Consider the following 17,211-nt stretch of genomic DNA (forward strand, 5'->3'; position numbering starts at 1 on the left):
AACGAACAATATAATCTCAAATGTTTATATATGAAATAAATAAACGAGCAGCGTCTTCATAGTGTTGCTGTTGATATAATTTTGGAACAATATTTTTTGTTTTGTTAAAGATAGAATCTCAACCTATAACAGTTACATCATGAGTATCAGTGGTAGCCTAGCTGTGATACTGATAATTAAAAAAAATATTTCAAAATTAGTATTAGTTTTGGAATGAGTGAGACAAACTTCACTGCTTTCCCAATCTCATACATCGTATTATCATCATCACTCTTCAAATGAATAGGCTAATGATAATACGAAACATTAAAAACTATATATAGGCCTAATAATTATTTAATTGTATTTTCGTTGTAAAGTATTCTCGATAAAAAGAATTGACCACTCGAATACGTAATGAACGTGAATCACAGATTCAATTATTGTTTATTTTAGTCTATGGTGGAATACTGCGCACATTGTCCTGTTCATGAGGAAACTCTTATATAATTTCAACCATGATCATGTCTTTTGTCTTTTGTCTATTAGTAGTTCATGAATGATCCGTAGAACACAATATCATACAAGAATTGATTTATTGGTATTCCTTGTAGCCTCGTACTTATACACTCTCTCGAGCCATTACAACTCATTGCACGTTAGTGCTGTGAGTAGGCTGATGGCAACATAATTATAATCGTTTCAGCACCTAGCAGAGGAGAGAACATTGTTCGGGGCCGGGGAGACACCAAATTGAACTAGAATTCAGCGTTCTTTTTCCATGTGCGTGCCTTTTCCCATGTATTTGTGGAATTTGATAATCTCAGATAATATAATTATGTATTCGAATAACTTTATGCAAATTATGTAAAACATCATTTTCAATCTATGACAATGAAACTGTATTCAATCTTCGTGAAAAATTGTTGGCCGTAAACTTCACCTTGAAAATGTTGTGCAGTTGCAAAAATGTGAAGACTTAGTAATAACGATTCAGTGATGCTGGCTGGACCTATCGCACAATTAGTTTGAGGTTGACGTATACGTAGTACAACATAGTAACAATGTCGCAATTTCCACTATCAACTTTCGTTTAGTTTCAGAAGGGACGGGAGAATACCGAGCAAAGAAAAAAGTTATAAGTTTTACTTTACTCCACTTCCCTTTTATTCTTGCTTGGTTGATAAAAGTGGCGCGGTGAAACGATTTCGAGACTCGTGAGTTTCTGTTTGTGTGTGAAGTGGAGGGATGGAGGGTGGTTAGGGGGTGGGGTTGAGAACGCGTATGTAATAGAATCTTGCAGAACGCGGTTGAAGAGAAGTCTTGGAACCCCCACAGTTAGGGTACCGGGGGGGGCAGTTCCCGGGGCTTGCCAGTTCCCTGCATCGATCGTCCTGGCCAAAGCCGGGGGCAGAGTGGGTGGGGGCAGGGGGGATGGGGCCTTCTGTCCTCACCATTGATTTCGCCAGCTCCAACTCTGCTGCCTCCAACTCGCTATTCTGCTTCTACTTCTGTCGCCTCTTTCTTACCTCGTTCCCTCTGTACCCCAATCCCGACCCCCGACCCCCGGCCCCCTACGCACCTTAAACTCCAACTCTCTCGTGCTCTGCTTCCTCTATCTGCAACGCCATCTTGCATTACACAACTGAGCACCCCTCCCCCCCTCACATGCAGACCCACAACGGTAATTCTCTCCCACTTTTTTCTTACTGTAATTCCTCTCTTACTTCACAATACACTCACTCACACATACACACAAGCACTTGCGACTCCCAAACAAGAACTCGAACTCTCACTACTATACCACCAACCCCTCACCCGCCTCCCCCAACGCCAAAACATTCCTGCGCACATCCACATTTCGACATGTCTTTCTTGCAGTCCTCTTTGCACCTATTCGCTATTCCTCGCATCCCATTCCCCATTCACTTCCGTTGATCCCACGTCAATCCTCCATTCTATCCCTCTTCGCATCCCAAAAGTTTACGCCGAAATATCGACTTCCAACATCGAATAATACTCGCCCAACTTCTACTCAAGATCTTTCATCTCACTGGCGGTTATTCATCTTGCAAAGTTCGATTTCAGTAACCAGTTATGAAACTATAACTTACTTTATTCTCTTCCTCAAACATTTGACCAAGTTTTATATGAACGATATCTCATCAGACTCAAAGTAAATTCCAGGTGGAACATTATATTTGCTATACAGATAAAATAATTACAGAATTTACACTTTTCGTAAGTATGAATGAGAAAAAGGGGAAAGTATCATAGCATATTGTCTGTCATACGTGACATCAAAACTCATTCAATTTTATTGAAATATTATTTTGTGAATTGGAAATCTGGTCGCGGATTTAATTATTAAATGTAATTGATAAAGCGAGAAGATCTCCAATGTACAAAGATGAAACGTGTGTTTTATCACGTTTCGTGAAGGCAATATTATGATTTTTAGCTCCATGCTATACAAACAAGAGTGAGTCGACTTTTGGTCTGTGAATCAAGGCTGCATGTGTTTTCACATAAATATATTTTTGGAGTTGGTTGTTGAGTTAAGGCATTGGTTACCTGAAGGATTCTGTCTTGAGAATTCAATTATTATAGGCTGTCACAGTTCGGGCAGTTTAAACCTACATAATTGTGTTTTCAGGATTTGAATCTTGTAGGGAAAGCTGGTGTTTTTGATTCAATCAACTGGCAGAGTTTTTTAATATTTTTTAAATTTAAAATCGGGAGTGTTTTAACCGGATATCAGGCCAAGGGACAATTTTTCAAGGTAAAGTAAGATAATAGTTAATTGTACATTTTTTATTTTTCAGACCCAAAATTATAAATAGTAATTTTGTTTTTATTATCAAAAAAAAAAAAAACTGAACGACCACAGATCAGCTAAGCGAGTAGCCCTTGAATGATTATTATCTGATTATTATTATTATTATTAAATTATCATTAATCTGATTATTATAATCAGAAATTTTGATTGTTGATTATAGTTGTAATCTTTCCTTTATCTCAATTGCAATTGTTTTCTGTTTCGCACCGTTTCATATTGGAGTATTCGTATTAAATAATTTTTGATGTTAAATAAAAACTGAAAGCTATAGTTTTTCTTTTTCTTTCCACCATTCGTTACAATATTAGTTTGAATCAAATATTAGTTTGGAAAATTCAAATCATCCACAATACATACTATAGTCCAGTCAATATAAAACATAAAAAAGGGGGTGTGCTTGCAATTTATATTGTGGTTCTGATTTTTTATTATATTATTTTGGTACATAAGAGAAGTCCAGAACCAATTTCTTCATGCAAAATTTTCTTGTGCTAGATACAGAGTGGCCTTCTGTAACTTTCGAACTGTATTGGAATCGAAAGTATTATTTATAGGAGTGGAAAGAGGGGGACAATTTTCATATCCTCACTAAATTTGGAAATTTTATCAGAAGTATTTCACAAGACATACAGCTTTGAATATAGAAATTGGCCATTTTTTGTGTATTGGAATATGGGCTTAAGTACACTCAGCAATAAATTTTCCATTCTTCAACCGAATTTGACTTATGATGCATGATTTGAACCGCCTTGACGAACCGAGAAGAATGAAGTGTAGTACGATGAAATCTGAGCATTGTGTCAAAAGTTATACGGTAAGTGTTTGAAATTTTAATCCTTGAGGTGTCCTTAAGCGCGACTCTCCTCTAGGAAATACTGAAATGAAGTGCATCTAAGGGGTGATTCTCATAGATCATAATCTCATGAACTTATGGCATTGTGCAAAATATTAATGTGAGTACAATTTAGTTGGTGATGATGGTTGAAGTTGAAAATTAGGTGTTTTTCACAATACAAGGAGCATTGTTGTCAGGTGTACCTGGAAATCTATATGAGAAAGAGCGCTCTACCTTGTCTCAAATTGTGGAGCACAAAGATACACCCAGAGGGATTTTGAATTATATATCTAAATGGTAACAATCGGAAGATATCATTGATCGAAAACTAAAATTCATCAAAATTAATTTTTCCTTCAAATTTCACTCATTATTGAAAAATCATAACTCAGTACTCATTGGAGATAGAGAGTTCAGAATGATCTCATTTTATTCAAAATTTCATAATCTTAAAAAAAGGCAAGAGCAAATTTTTCTGTCCGATAACGAGATTTGGCAGAAATAGCTGAAAACTGGAAAATGAGCCGAAAATACGAGGTTTTTGGGACAGCCTGTATCTAGCACAAGGAAATTTTGCATGAAGAAATTGGTTCTGGACTTCTCTTATGTACCAAAATAATATATTAAAAAATCAGAACTACAATATAAATTGCATGCACCAATGTATATAGTGACTGGACTACTAGTGCTCTACGGTGTTACAGATACACAGCTTTACAGTGAAATTATCAAAATATAACTAATTCACACATCCAAAAACCATTTTCCTCAGAAATGTGATGAGAGTAAAAATGAAATTACATTGCCAACTATGTTGACAGATAAGATACAAATGGAAGCATCTTGAGTCTAGGACTTGCGCTCATGGAGAGCATGTGTAGAAAAGGGGAAAAATTATACTATTGTATATATAATATTTGAAAAATAAAAATGCATAGAGGATGTCGATCTACCTCTTGGATAGACATTCTTGAAGAAAAGAATCTTTTAGAAAGCCAGTGTTAACTTTTCGAATACTATCATAGAATAATTTTAATACTTTTATTACCCTCCATACGTTTTATGTCAAAAGGAATTCATGGTTTTATAAAGATGAAAAAGAAATTCACAACAGTAGGGATAGGATTCATTGTAAGCTGATAGTAAACATTCACTAGGTATCGATTTCAGTTGCAGTGAGTTTCGGCTACGCGGTGAGCGCACTTTTGTCCAAGAGTATACAACTAATGTGGCATTCTCCCTTTGCCCATCGAATCATTCTAGAACTGTGAAATCTTGTCAACACATTCAGCCTTCTTCAGGCTACCAAGCGAGGCTTCTACCAACTTGGTCTGAAGGGATGATCTGAGCAGTAGATGCTTAAAACATTGAGTAGAAATAAATGTGAACTAATATTAAATAATATTGTAAATATTGAACAATATTAAATAATATTGTAAATATTGAACAATATTAAATAAAGTAACAGGCATATCCTTTCATCACGCATCCCATCTAATTTTTCAAATCTTCGTTTTAACTTCAAGCTTATGGTTCAGGTCATTGTAGTTTTACATTCTATGTATTATTGAGAGATTCCTGTCTAATATTAATTATTGGCATTAGTTGCCAGTAAATGCAAGTGAACACTGAACAGTTTGTTACGTTTAGATCTCTGTTAATAGTCGAATATTGATACTTCATCAAATTGCAATAATTGTGAGCTTATACAAACTATTTGATCAAGAAAGCATTAACAAAATATGAAGAGGGCTCATGGCCACACTGAGTTTATTCAAAATGTATAGCAATACTGATGATATTTTACTCACAACTTGGTACTTGGATCTTTTTTAAATTTTATTTATTTTTTTTATTAAAAAATGATTTGATTTAATTTGATATACCTTGAAAAGTACAAGATGATACTTTTTGTATAAATGGTAAATCTAGAATGGAACAGAGGAAGAATGAGATAAGAGCGGTTTGGATGGAACAGGATGATTCAAATGTATCATTAAGGAAAAGAAAATGGCCGCCAGTGCGATAGAAGCACTAGCAGCAGATTTACGATTTGCACAGGGACCAAGAAAGCATCCCCGAAATGGTGAAGGGGGAACCAGGGGGATTTCTTGGTTCGTTTTCAAGGAGGTATTCTCTTTGTCTCTTCTGGTATGGCGGTGAAGGGAAGAGAGGAATCGGGTCACGGAAAGGGGGTATGGGGGTTAAGGGAAGCAGACCAATGAGAAACGCAGACGTAGAAACGCTTTGTAGATTGCTTGCGACTGCGGGGGAGTCGCACTTGTCACCCCCGCTTCCCCCCAAGCATTACGACTCTCAGGGGTGATACGAATTTCTCACTTCCAAACTCAACCCCCCCCCCGCCCTTGACAACCTCTCTCTTTAACCGGTGTGGGAGGTGAAGGAGGGGGATTTCTATCTATCGCAGTCTTCTCGTTGTGTATTCCACTGTATTCTAAGCTGGCCGCCATTTTGAGAGAAAGATTTATAGTTGCAGAGGCTGTGCAGAATACGCTCTAGGCTTCCGCGCTGTTGTCCCTTTCTTAGCATGTGATACATGCTCAGCTTTCCAAAGCTATGCTAAACTCACACACAAATACACACACACACACACACACACACACACACACACACACACACTCACACAACACACACACTTCCACCAGTCTTCAACAAAACTGTTCTGCCAAGTTGGCAGAGTCGAGCTTGCCGCAGTAGACCTACTGATAAATGGTAATTTTCTTGGAATGGAGAAAGCACCAGGAATGACATGATGTTTCTTTCAAAGTCGAGGGAGGACCCCCAGATGCATAGACTTTCTTCGATGGATCTGATACGATCTTCAAGTTTTCAAATAACATCCTTACTATAACTGCTCAAATAAATAGGCCGATCAAGGAATATGAAATTATACAATCAATCTGCCTTGGTCACAGGATTAGATAATACTCTATTTCTTGTTGAAAGTCGCGTTTTCGAGAATGTTCCAAACATAAATTTATTATAATCGTTTAAAAACTCACACCCACTTCTTGTTTTAAATCATTTATTCATTCATATGATACTAGGTCGTGATTGAGTTTTCAACACGATCTACTAAGTCGAAAAATTGTGATTATAAATATTATGATTTTATCGTTAAATTGTGATTTTATTATTAAAAAAATTATAAATGAAAAATATTATGAATTCAATGCACTTGGAATTATTTTAGCTCAATACTGTATTAAAAGAATGCAATTGCAGTAAACGTAATCCGTTGTAGCCCTGAAACCCTTGAATAGTTGTTCACTTGTAACAGCTACTGGCCATAATGCGACAAGTCATCAGCACTCAATCTGCTCTGTATTGTCTGCAATTTTTTTATGAAATTCTTCTCATTCTCTGTACTACACTAAAACCTTAATATAACCTAAATCAATATACCAAGAAATTCCTATGAATCGGGGTAGCCATGTTTTATCAGTCACATTGATTCTTATTTTGGCTGAAGGACACCACATTGAAAGGACACCACAATAAATACATTATAACAGGAGATTCGTTTTATTGGGGTCCAACCATAGGCATATTAATTTGGTCTGTCAATTATTCCGACTAAAGTTGAAAACAGGCAGTACTTCACTTCCAGTATTGTCCGATAATACATGTCACAATATTAGTAATCAAGTACGTTCATCAATGTTTAGCAATACCAGTCAAATTCCACACAACTTTACATTCATAAATTCAGTTGGAATAAGCCATGTAGTGTATAATATATTTTATTTTTAATTTCTCATTAACCATAGATTCATGTAAATTTGTGATTTCTTTCAGGGTGAAAATTTCAAATTTCTTCCTTATTCATATCGAAAACAAGCTTTTGCATCCAATTCGGAAAACAGAGTCTCCATCTATTCTGAGGACGAGAATTCTGAGAATTTCTAGAACAAGTGATTAGAGCTTAGATTATATTTAACACTATGTTTATTGAGAGGTGAATGACATAAAATGTTTATGTTTATTGGGCAAGCATATAAAAGCTTTTGTTGTTATTATTGATCTATTGATCTACATTTTTTAGAAATGCTGATCTCAAAATCAAACAATATTTCGATAAAAAAAGTTGACCTGCAGAGCATGGCCATATATTATTAAAGGTGATAACGGTGAAAGCGAATTCACTTCAGTCCAATTTTTCATCGAACAGAATGTCAACAAAGAAAATCTATAATAGTTTGGTTTTGCAAAGAGAAGGAATTTGACTGAGAGAAAAATATGTTATTGGAAGAAAGCTTAAAGGTCATCGCTCCCTGATATCTCAAATTCTTAAAATCGCACTACTACGATTCGCATGGCGGGAACGACAGAATTTAAATTTTAACCTCCGGTTGAATACCTACATAATCCAATTTATAAATAATAAAATTCATACAGAAGGTTGAAATCTTCGCAGTCGCCGTAATGCTAATCGCAATAGTGTTCACATAACTTTATTCTAGAATATTTAAATATGACAGCGAATACATTGCTATGATAGCATATAACCTAAGAGTAATAGAAAGTTCACAGAAAAAGTCAGATAAATCTATTTTTAATCACAATATAATATCTTCTGGTTATCAATACACTGTATAAAGAATATCATTTATATATAATTCTAATTACTAAGAATAACTTATAAAATACAGCCGATATAGAAACTAATAAAAAACATTGATGGATTCAAAAAATAATAAAAATATAGAATAATATAATATTAGAACAATTGTATAGAAATGATAGTTGGAATGAAAGTGATGTACCATGTACTTAAATCAATAACATGACACCTTACAGATTCAAACAAAACTGAAACTTTAAACAGACATTAAAAAAAACTTCCCACTAATAAACTAATGTAAATAGGCTAGGAAATTAGCAATGAGGAAAAATTGATGAACATTTTTCTTTTTTAAACTTCTCATTATTGGAAACTGAATTCTATCGTTATCACGTAGAAAATAGTTATTTGTGCAACTAGTGCGCAAAGTGACAGTTTGCTGCACCGAAAGAAACGTTTACGCACGAGCCGTGGGCGAGGGCGGAATTGTTTCTTGAGTGCAGCAGAGGAACTTTGCGCACGTATTTCACATTAAATTTTTCCTACAGTGACCATTGAATATGAGAAGTGGTTGATTATGGGTAAAATGATGGCTGAAATCCATCAGATGTTTGTCTGTATAATTTTGTTATTAATAACAACTTTAATTTATTTTAAACTTGATAATCCAATTGAAAATTAATAATTGATAATTTATTCAAATTAAAATTTAAATTAATCCAATTAATTTGAAAATTTGAATAATTTTGAGTAAATCTTAATTTCTAAATAATTTTTCAACCAATCAATTTATGAATGAGAAAAAATATTATTTGTAACAATGAATAATTAATAATATTCAAAATGTATAATTTAATGAGTTCTCATTTTTATTTATTTGAAAATCAGAAAATAGTATATTTCGCACCTAGAGCAGAAAATGAGATTTTTCCGGCTCGAAATCGGTTTTCAGATTGAGAGCCGGAAAAACATTTTTGCCCGTGGTGTGAATGCTATTTTTCGCCACACACAAAAATAAACAATATATATATATGAGAATAGTGTTTACTAAGCACTTCCGAAAGCAGAAGCGGAAGGTGATAGCTCTAGCAAATCTGAGGTAATCTGAATATCAGGAAATTGTCCAAGTATTTTCATTTTTTATTCTGATTTGTCTAAATAACCTAAAAGATGATGTTCAATTATGTGGGAGGTTGAGTTTATACTTTTTTATTATTTCAAATGACAATGAGATGATATTTATTTATTTATTAGAACAGTCACAAACACGATATTTGGAAAGAGAAACAGGCAATTGCCCAAAACTTCTTCAATTCCTTGATTTTGGCACATAAATAGTCCAAAGTGAGGTTAAGTTTAAAATTTCTGTTTTCACCAAAGATTAACACTCAGAGAATACGTATTCGAGATATGACGGATGAATTTTGAATTTCGAAGGGTTGATAAGAGCCGGAAATAACACTAAACAATCCGAAAGTTTCAATAATATTGAAATAAACTTGAAAATTTTGAGCAGAAAAATTAAAACTACTGAACACAAATAATGAAAAGTTTTTTGATCAGCTGTTTTTTGATCACTTTTCTTAGTTCCATGTTAGCGGCTGGAAAGGGTACTCTTTCCAGCCTAGGTCGGAAAGAAACCTGTTCTGACATAGACGAGAGTCGTCTGCAAACAAAGTCTTTCAGATCTACGTAGGGACTGGAAAACAGCTGCTTTCTGTGCAGTGTGGCGAAATAGTATATTTTGCAGAAAATATTTTAGAGCAGAAAATAAGATTTTTCCGGCTCGAAATTGGTTTTCAAGTCCGAGGCCGTAGGCCGAGGACTAGAAAAGGTTGAGAGCCGGAAAAACATTTTTGCCCGTGATGCGAACGCTATTTTTCGTCACACAGAAAAATAAACAATATATATATGGATGAGAATAGTTGTTTACTAGGCACTTCCGAAAGCAGAAGTGGAAGGTGATAGCTCTAGCAAATCTGAGGTAATCTGAATATCAGGAAATTGTCCAAGTATTTTCATTTTTTATTCTGATTTGTCTAAATAACCTAAAAGATGATGTTCAATTATGTGGGAGGTTGAGTTTATACTTTTTTATTATTTCAAATGACAATAAGATGATATTATTATAAATGTTTTAATTATTGAATAATGAACACAAATAATGAAAAGTTTTTCGATCACCTTTCTTAGTTCCATGTTAGCGGCTGGAAAGGGTACTCTTTCTGGCCTAGGCCGGAAAGAAACCTGACGTCAGACGAGAGTCGTCTGCAAACAATGCCTTTCAGATATATGTAGGGACTTGAAAACAGCTGCTTTCTGTGCAGTTTGGCGAAAAATATAGATAGAACAAGTTCGAATTCAAAATACACGCCAACAATGTCAACAGCTGATTGGGATGGCTGCAAGATAATATGCAAAGTAATACTTTGCGCACTAGAGCGGAAAAGTGATTCTTTGCGTTCTGTAATCAGTGCAGGAATGGTCACTTTTCAAGGTAACTGTAGGAAAAAATAATTCCAAGTTTTTCAGATGGATGCGAATGGAAGATTGTAATGCTTTCTAGAGAACGAAAGGCTTCAAGCGTGTTGCACGAAAAATGTCTATCAAATTTTAATCAATCCCCAGTCCAACGTGATATTGATTAGAGATCCAAATTGGTCAACTTTTCAATTGAAACGTTAAACGATTAAACGTTCAACAATTTCAATTAAATGGAAAATTGCAAGATTATTACATTCCGTGAAACCATTTTGAACGACATTCTATATCGTCCTGAGATACATAGAACAAAAAACAGATAGGATCAAATACATACTACGGGAAGAAAAAGAAAATTGAAGTAGAAACAACCCATTGTATGGAGAGAGATTTTTAAAAGTTTTAGATAGAAGATAGGAGGAGATAGAAGTTCTTGACGAAATATGTGTAATAAGATATACTGAGTATCAGAATAAATTATAACTTAAAATTATATTGAAATTGCTATGCAGAGTATTTGAAAAAAAATAAATCTATATGAGAATGTAACAAAGCCTTAAGAAATATTGAAATATATTAATAATTTGTATAATACTAGAAAAACTATGACTAGTGTAACTTAAATATAATTATTATTATCATAATAAATGCATCTCCTAAAATTTATTTAGCTGACAACAGAAACTTGAAAATAAAAACATTATTTGTTTAAAATTGAGTTGCATACTTTGGTAAAGTTCAGCTATGTTTTCATCATCACTAACATAATGTGAGCATAGCTATCAGTTGAAATAAATTAATATACTACCTACCTCACTAGCTCAAAGAGAACGAATAATCTCTGGAGATTTTCAAGGATTTTATAATTATAGATATAGACCCTAATCCATTCTATAAATTATGCATAAATTACATCTAACAAATAAATTATTGCGAATATATATTTCATGATACAATTATAATTCCACCTCTTTAATATAATAGTAGAATACCGAACATGCAATTTACATAACTGAGTTCAGTTGACAAAGCATGCACTGACTGCTTCAGATCAAAATAAAAAAAAATATTTGAAAAATCAAAATAATTGTTGAAATTTTAAATTAGGTGTGGAAGAAAACGTTTTAAGATGAGATTCTCTAATAAACAGTTGTGAAAAATTACATTATTTATGATATGATGTGCTTCTACTTTGTTAAATTGAAAAATCTATAACTTGGTCGACTAAGCCGGCAAAATGCTTATTATTTGATTAACTATTTTGCTAGTGGGTTTTAATGATATCTTGCGATACAAACCACTGGCTTATGAATTTGGTGGCGATCCCTGAATATTGTAAGAACAATAGTTTTACAACAAATCCGAATAGGTTAATAGAACTATTGGCTGCAATCTCAAAATATTAATAATTTCGCAGTTTATCAGTACCCTAAATTAACTAAAAGCCACAAATCAAAGCTACCATAGAAATGATTAAAAATACCTTCATCTTATCTTTAAAAGAAATAAAAGTTCACAATAGTTATCACCAATACCATAGTTTGCGCAAAATAATTTAGAGGTTTTGAACTTTTTTGCACATTATATTTCTGTGACTAAGACGATTAGATATTAATCATTTTTATATCGATCACTGTTAGAAATCTTGCTTTTGAATTATATTGAAATCGTGTTCCACAAGATATTTTTCAAATTAATAAACTTAGTTCTATAAGGTACTAAATTGTCAAGAGTTGTAAATATTTTTCCATTACACGAATAATGAAATCCATCACAAATAATACGTTATGAGAGAGATATTTGATATTACACTCCATAGTAATGTAGAATTTCTGAACTAATTTTGGTATGAGCGATGGTTAACAAAATAGCTTACAATAGAGATATGTGTGAATGGTTTGATTACTTGAAATCGTAGCAGAAATCATAATTGGGAGGATCCTCTGGTATGGGAGGGGGATCCTGTGGAATGTCAATGCCCTCAGTATCCAGCAGGCGCAGTTTGATGTCCATTGACAGGAGAGTTTCAAGGTCATGCTCCGTTTCTTTGCTCACCATCTTATTACCTGTCCAATTAAAAATTACTTGGTTCAATCATTAACAATGCATTGACAATATTTCTTAAAAGTGGATAAACCTTGAACAGGAATAAGATATAGCACATTAAAGAATCATTAAAGCTCTTTGACTCTCATTAAGAGGAAAAGTTTCCTATACATTACATAAGGGAATGTAAAATATTATTCATTCTCAATTTTGTTTTGCAATTTATCATGAATAAACTCACCCCTAAACAATGCTTGCAAATAGTGCAATTTTATTTCGAGAATAACGGTTCTATGCGGAATACATCGTGCCTTACATCCATTTTATCGTCAACAAAATCGTCCATCAGAGCAGTTAATTCGATTACACATGGAACGTTTTCGCACCACGTTTACGCTTATTGATAGCCCGCATCCCTAGAGACACCGCACGGTGCGTACAAAAGAAGCTATTGCTACTGTAGAGCGTAGCATTGAGGAAGATACGAATGAGTCTGTACCCGACATCGAGCACACTTTATGGAAGATTACCAACTTTTTCATTACTGAACTGAACAACCATGATGTCCAGGAGCTGGGATTCCAGCAAGACGGTGTAGCATGTCACACAGTTCGTGCCACAATCGATTGATTGAAAGACAAGCTTGGTGACTGCCTAATTTCACGTTTTGGACCGGTGAATTGGCCTCCAAGATATTGTTTATCACCGCTAGACCACTTTCTATGTAAAGTCATTGGTCTACGCAGATAAGCAACAAACGCTTGACCATTTGGAAGACAATACTCGCCGTCTTATTGCCGATATACGGACACAGATGATAGAAAATTGGACGTCCAGATTGGACTACATCCGAGCCAATCGGGGCGATCATAAGCCAGGAATCATATTCAAAATAAATTACCACATGATTATCTTCCGATTAAAATAAATAATACGTCAATCGAATAATCCATTGTTGTTTTATTGCAATTTAAAGTTCTATGCCTCTAAAAAAAACACCCTTTACTAGGAGTACTTTGGCCCTTCACTGGATAGTGATTCATTAATGAATCAGTTTCAATTTAGTGCGTTAGTAGTTGTAAATTATAAGTTACTCCCACTGCATGGAGTTTCATATATGAATCAGGTTCTCTATTTTGGAAATAATTCAACATTTCACCGATAGCGTGCTGCTCATTCCCATGGAAATCTTCCATAGTCATCACAATCTCAAGTCACTGACAAGTAAAAATGCAATGTTTTGAAGACTCAATAACATCAATATTTTTCCATATTTTCTTTGGAAATATTTAGATTTATCTTCAATATATTTATGATGGTTACAACAAATCAATTCACTTTCTACTATTTATCATACCACATTCTATAATTATTGATTCATTTATGCATCATCATACTTATGGTGAATCTCCACCACAGGCAAAACCAGTAGAAAGTGAGATTAGAAACGTCACTGTAACGTCACATGCCTTGAAAACTGATCCAACATTGAATCACCGTGCAATGTAAGAAAAATTTCAATGTCATATTCATGTTTGCACAGTGCATGATGATTCATTTATGGATCAATTAGTTTTTCCCCAAATTTTCCCCCAAAAATTAAAACAAAATTTAATCATTTTTCCACCACATATTCGGACATTACCTATACAATTTTTTTGTGAAAATTGAAAAAATCATTCAGTGATTGGTTAGGAGTACTTCAAAATACACTTGATATAATTCAATGAGTAATTAGTTTCTTATATACCAAGTAATGCGTTAATTCCGTCCGTCCAATAATCGAAGGCCTTCTCATCCGGTGCTACAAAATCTAGTGATGTGACTTCAACGGAATCCAATGTTAGGGAGAATGCCAATTGGTGAGTGGTTTTACGGCCTCTGCAAAAATCAAATTAATTCGTCCATTATCATAGAAACTAAAGCTTTGTATAGGTTCTACAAAAATATCAAAAATGAGTATAATTTTATTTTACTATTGAAAAATTCTACAAATCTGAAAAGAGTCTTAAATTAACGAAATAAATTCGTTTGATTGCTTTCAAGAAGATCACTTAATTATTGTCAGTTGAAAAAATGTTGTCATTGAACAACGGTATAAGGATGAAGATAAATTCAAGATAAACCTATATTTATATAAAAGCGAAATGGCACTGATTCATTCACTTACTCACCCACTCATTCATTCATAATCAACAGAATTAAAAATCTACAGGACCAAATACGTTCAAATTTGGTAGGTTTGTTCAGTTGGTCATCTAGAGGCGCACTAAGAACGGATTTGAAAAAATTCCAAAGATACGCTCAAAATCTGAGTTTTTCTGCCGTTTCTCAGCTTTTTTCAAGAACTAATTGGCAAAAAATGTTTAAACTTGGTACACAGGCTCAGCTGAGGTATAAAAATGTTTTATTGGTAGTTACGTTCCGCCTAAAGTTAACACGCCTAAGTTTCGCCCAAGATCGGCGGTTATTGAGCGTTTTTCCTGCGTTTTCTAGGCCTTCTCAAGAATTAATTGACAAATCATGTTTAAATTTCATGCAGAAGTTCAGAAAGGGTCTAGAAATGTATTCTTAAGAGGACTCAGAATTACGCCGAAGATACGCCCAAGACAGGACGGTTTTCCTGAGTTTACCCAGTGATCCTTGACGTTTTTTTTCTGCGTTTCCTCACATTATTCAAGAATTATAGTCCAGTCAAAAAAAGGATATAGAGGGAAATGTTTGGAAGACAATTTTTGACCCCGCAGTTCTGTTTAGGGTAGTAAGGAGGTTAACATATCAAAAGTCCCACCACTACCCACTGTGCTAAGGGGGTGGGGGTGGTTCGAAGGTACCATTTTTTGGTTTCTCGCATATAACTCGAAAACTATGTATCTTACGGACATAACTGTTATCTACAAAATTAAAGCTTACATAATTTCCTACAATATTCATCTCACAACTTTTCATATATTGTGACGATCCTTTATAGTGGCTACTTAATGAACTAGTTTCTTCAAATTATATTATGAAAAATCAAGGCAGAAGCAGCAAACTATCTCTTAATGAAATAATTATCAACATTACCGTTACTGATAACAATATTAGATTGAATCAGTCTCTTCCAGTCAATAAATTGAGTGTTCATTATTTATTCTATTAATTATAAAATTATGATATTAAAATCGCATTTATAGGTTAAGGAAATGTTATGGTAAACCTAACCTAAAAGGCTTGAAGGCTTAAAATACTAGTATAGAGTTGAGATCAACCAGGTCTGCGTATTATATAATATAAAGTGATCACATGCCATTCTTTGTGAATTATTATTTTTCTTCAATGTATAAAAAAAAGGAAAAATGTATCTATAATAATAAATTAATCGAAATTATTAGCACAATAAATGAGTTTATTCTTGAAAAACAAATTATAAAAAGTATACCTATTTTATGTTGATGTACAGTAACAACAAAAAAGTTACAAATACTCTTTGTATGTAAGTCTTCATTGAAGAACGGTATTATTAAATTTATTGTTTAGCTTATTAACAAATAAATATTAAATGGAAGCGATCTCGCTAGATTTGTTCCTCTTTGCATGAACAACCAATCAAAGGACAAAGAAAGGGATACCAAAATTTGAATTGTTGAGATACAACACAAAATGTCGAAATCATTATTATTATAATTTATTTATTATAGAAATTTACCTACACTGTTTGGATTGAATTATATTTATGTTTTAATGTATTTATTTGTCTTGTAAGTCAGGGAATTGAATGTAAACAAAGGAACTATTTTTCATAAAAATATGACGTGTGCATTACGTCACTCAGCAACAACCAATAGCAATTGTTTTATGCAAATTAGAAACAGAGAGATTCAAAGAATTGTTAGCTCAATTCGTGGAAAGGGACTTCTTCTCTAGCACTGACCTTGCCCTAGTCACACGTTCCTAGTAAACTTGCATTTTGTTGAAAAATTTTATACATAAATTGTCTTTTAATTATTTGTGTTTGATTCTTAAATGTTAATTGTAAAGTTCCTTTTGTATGTAAAAATAATCATTAACGTGAAATACCCTACTGAATCCATATGAATCGCCGAGTAATACACCAGCAACACGTTCTACTTGGAGGCCAGAAAATCCAGCACATGGCAGAAGAATTATTAGCGAACCAAGGAAAAAGGAAAACAGAGTCGCGTGAGTTATTCTTCTTGTAACTAAATTGGGGCCCCGTCTACGATTCATAAGCGACATAAATTCTCGAGAAAATTAATCATACCTATCTTTTAATTTCCCTTTTAAGAGAAATGTTCTGCAGCTTCCTTACAACAACTGAAAGCATGACAAATAATTGAAAACTTGAAAAACTGAAAACTTGATGTAATCAAATATTGAAGAATTTAAAATAGGTTTATAACCATCCTCGGTTAAGCAAGAATCTATATGCAAAATGTCTAGTTA

General features: G+C 33.7%; 1 protein-coding gene across 1 annotated transcript in view; it reads right to left on the minus strand.

Moving 5' to 3' along the window:
- Positions 1-7,183: 7,183 nt before the first annotated feature.
- LOC111057495 (engulfment and cell motility protein 1) overlaps positions 7,184-17,211 on the minus strand; it is a 40,962-nt gene continuing 30,934 nt past the window's right edge. Inside the window, exons 7-8 of the mRNA XM_039428059.1 lie at positions 14,516-14,646; positions 7,184-12,785 (exon numbers count right to left, since the gene is read on the minus strand). Coding sequence (XP_039283993.1) covers positions 12,622-12,785; positions 14,516-14,646 — 295 coding nt within the window. The 3' untranslated portion in view covers positions 7,184-12,621. The remainder of the gene's footprint in view (positions 12,786-14,515; positions 14,647-17,211) is intronic.

Source organism: Nilaparvata lugens, chromosome 5 (genome assembly GCF_014356525.2).
Source record: "Nilaparvata lugens isolate BPH chromosome 5, ASM1435652v1, whole genome shotgun sequence".
Lineage (NCBI taxonomy): Eukaryota > Metazoa > Arthropoda > Insecta > Hemiptera > Delphacidae > Nilaparvata > Nilaparvata lugens.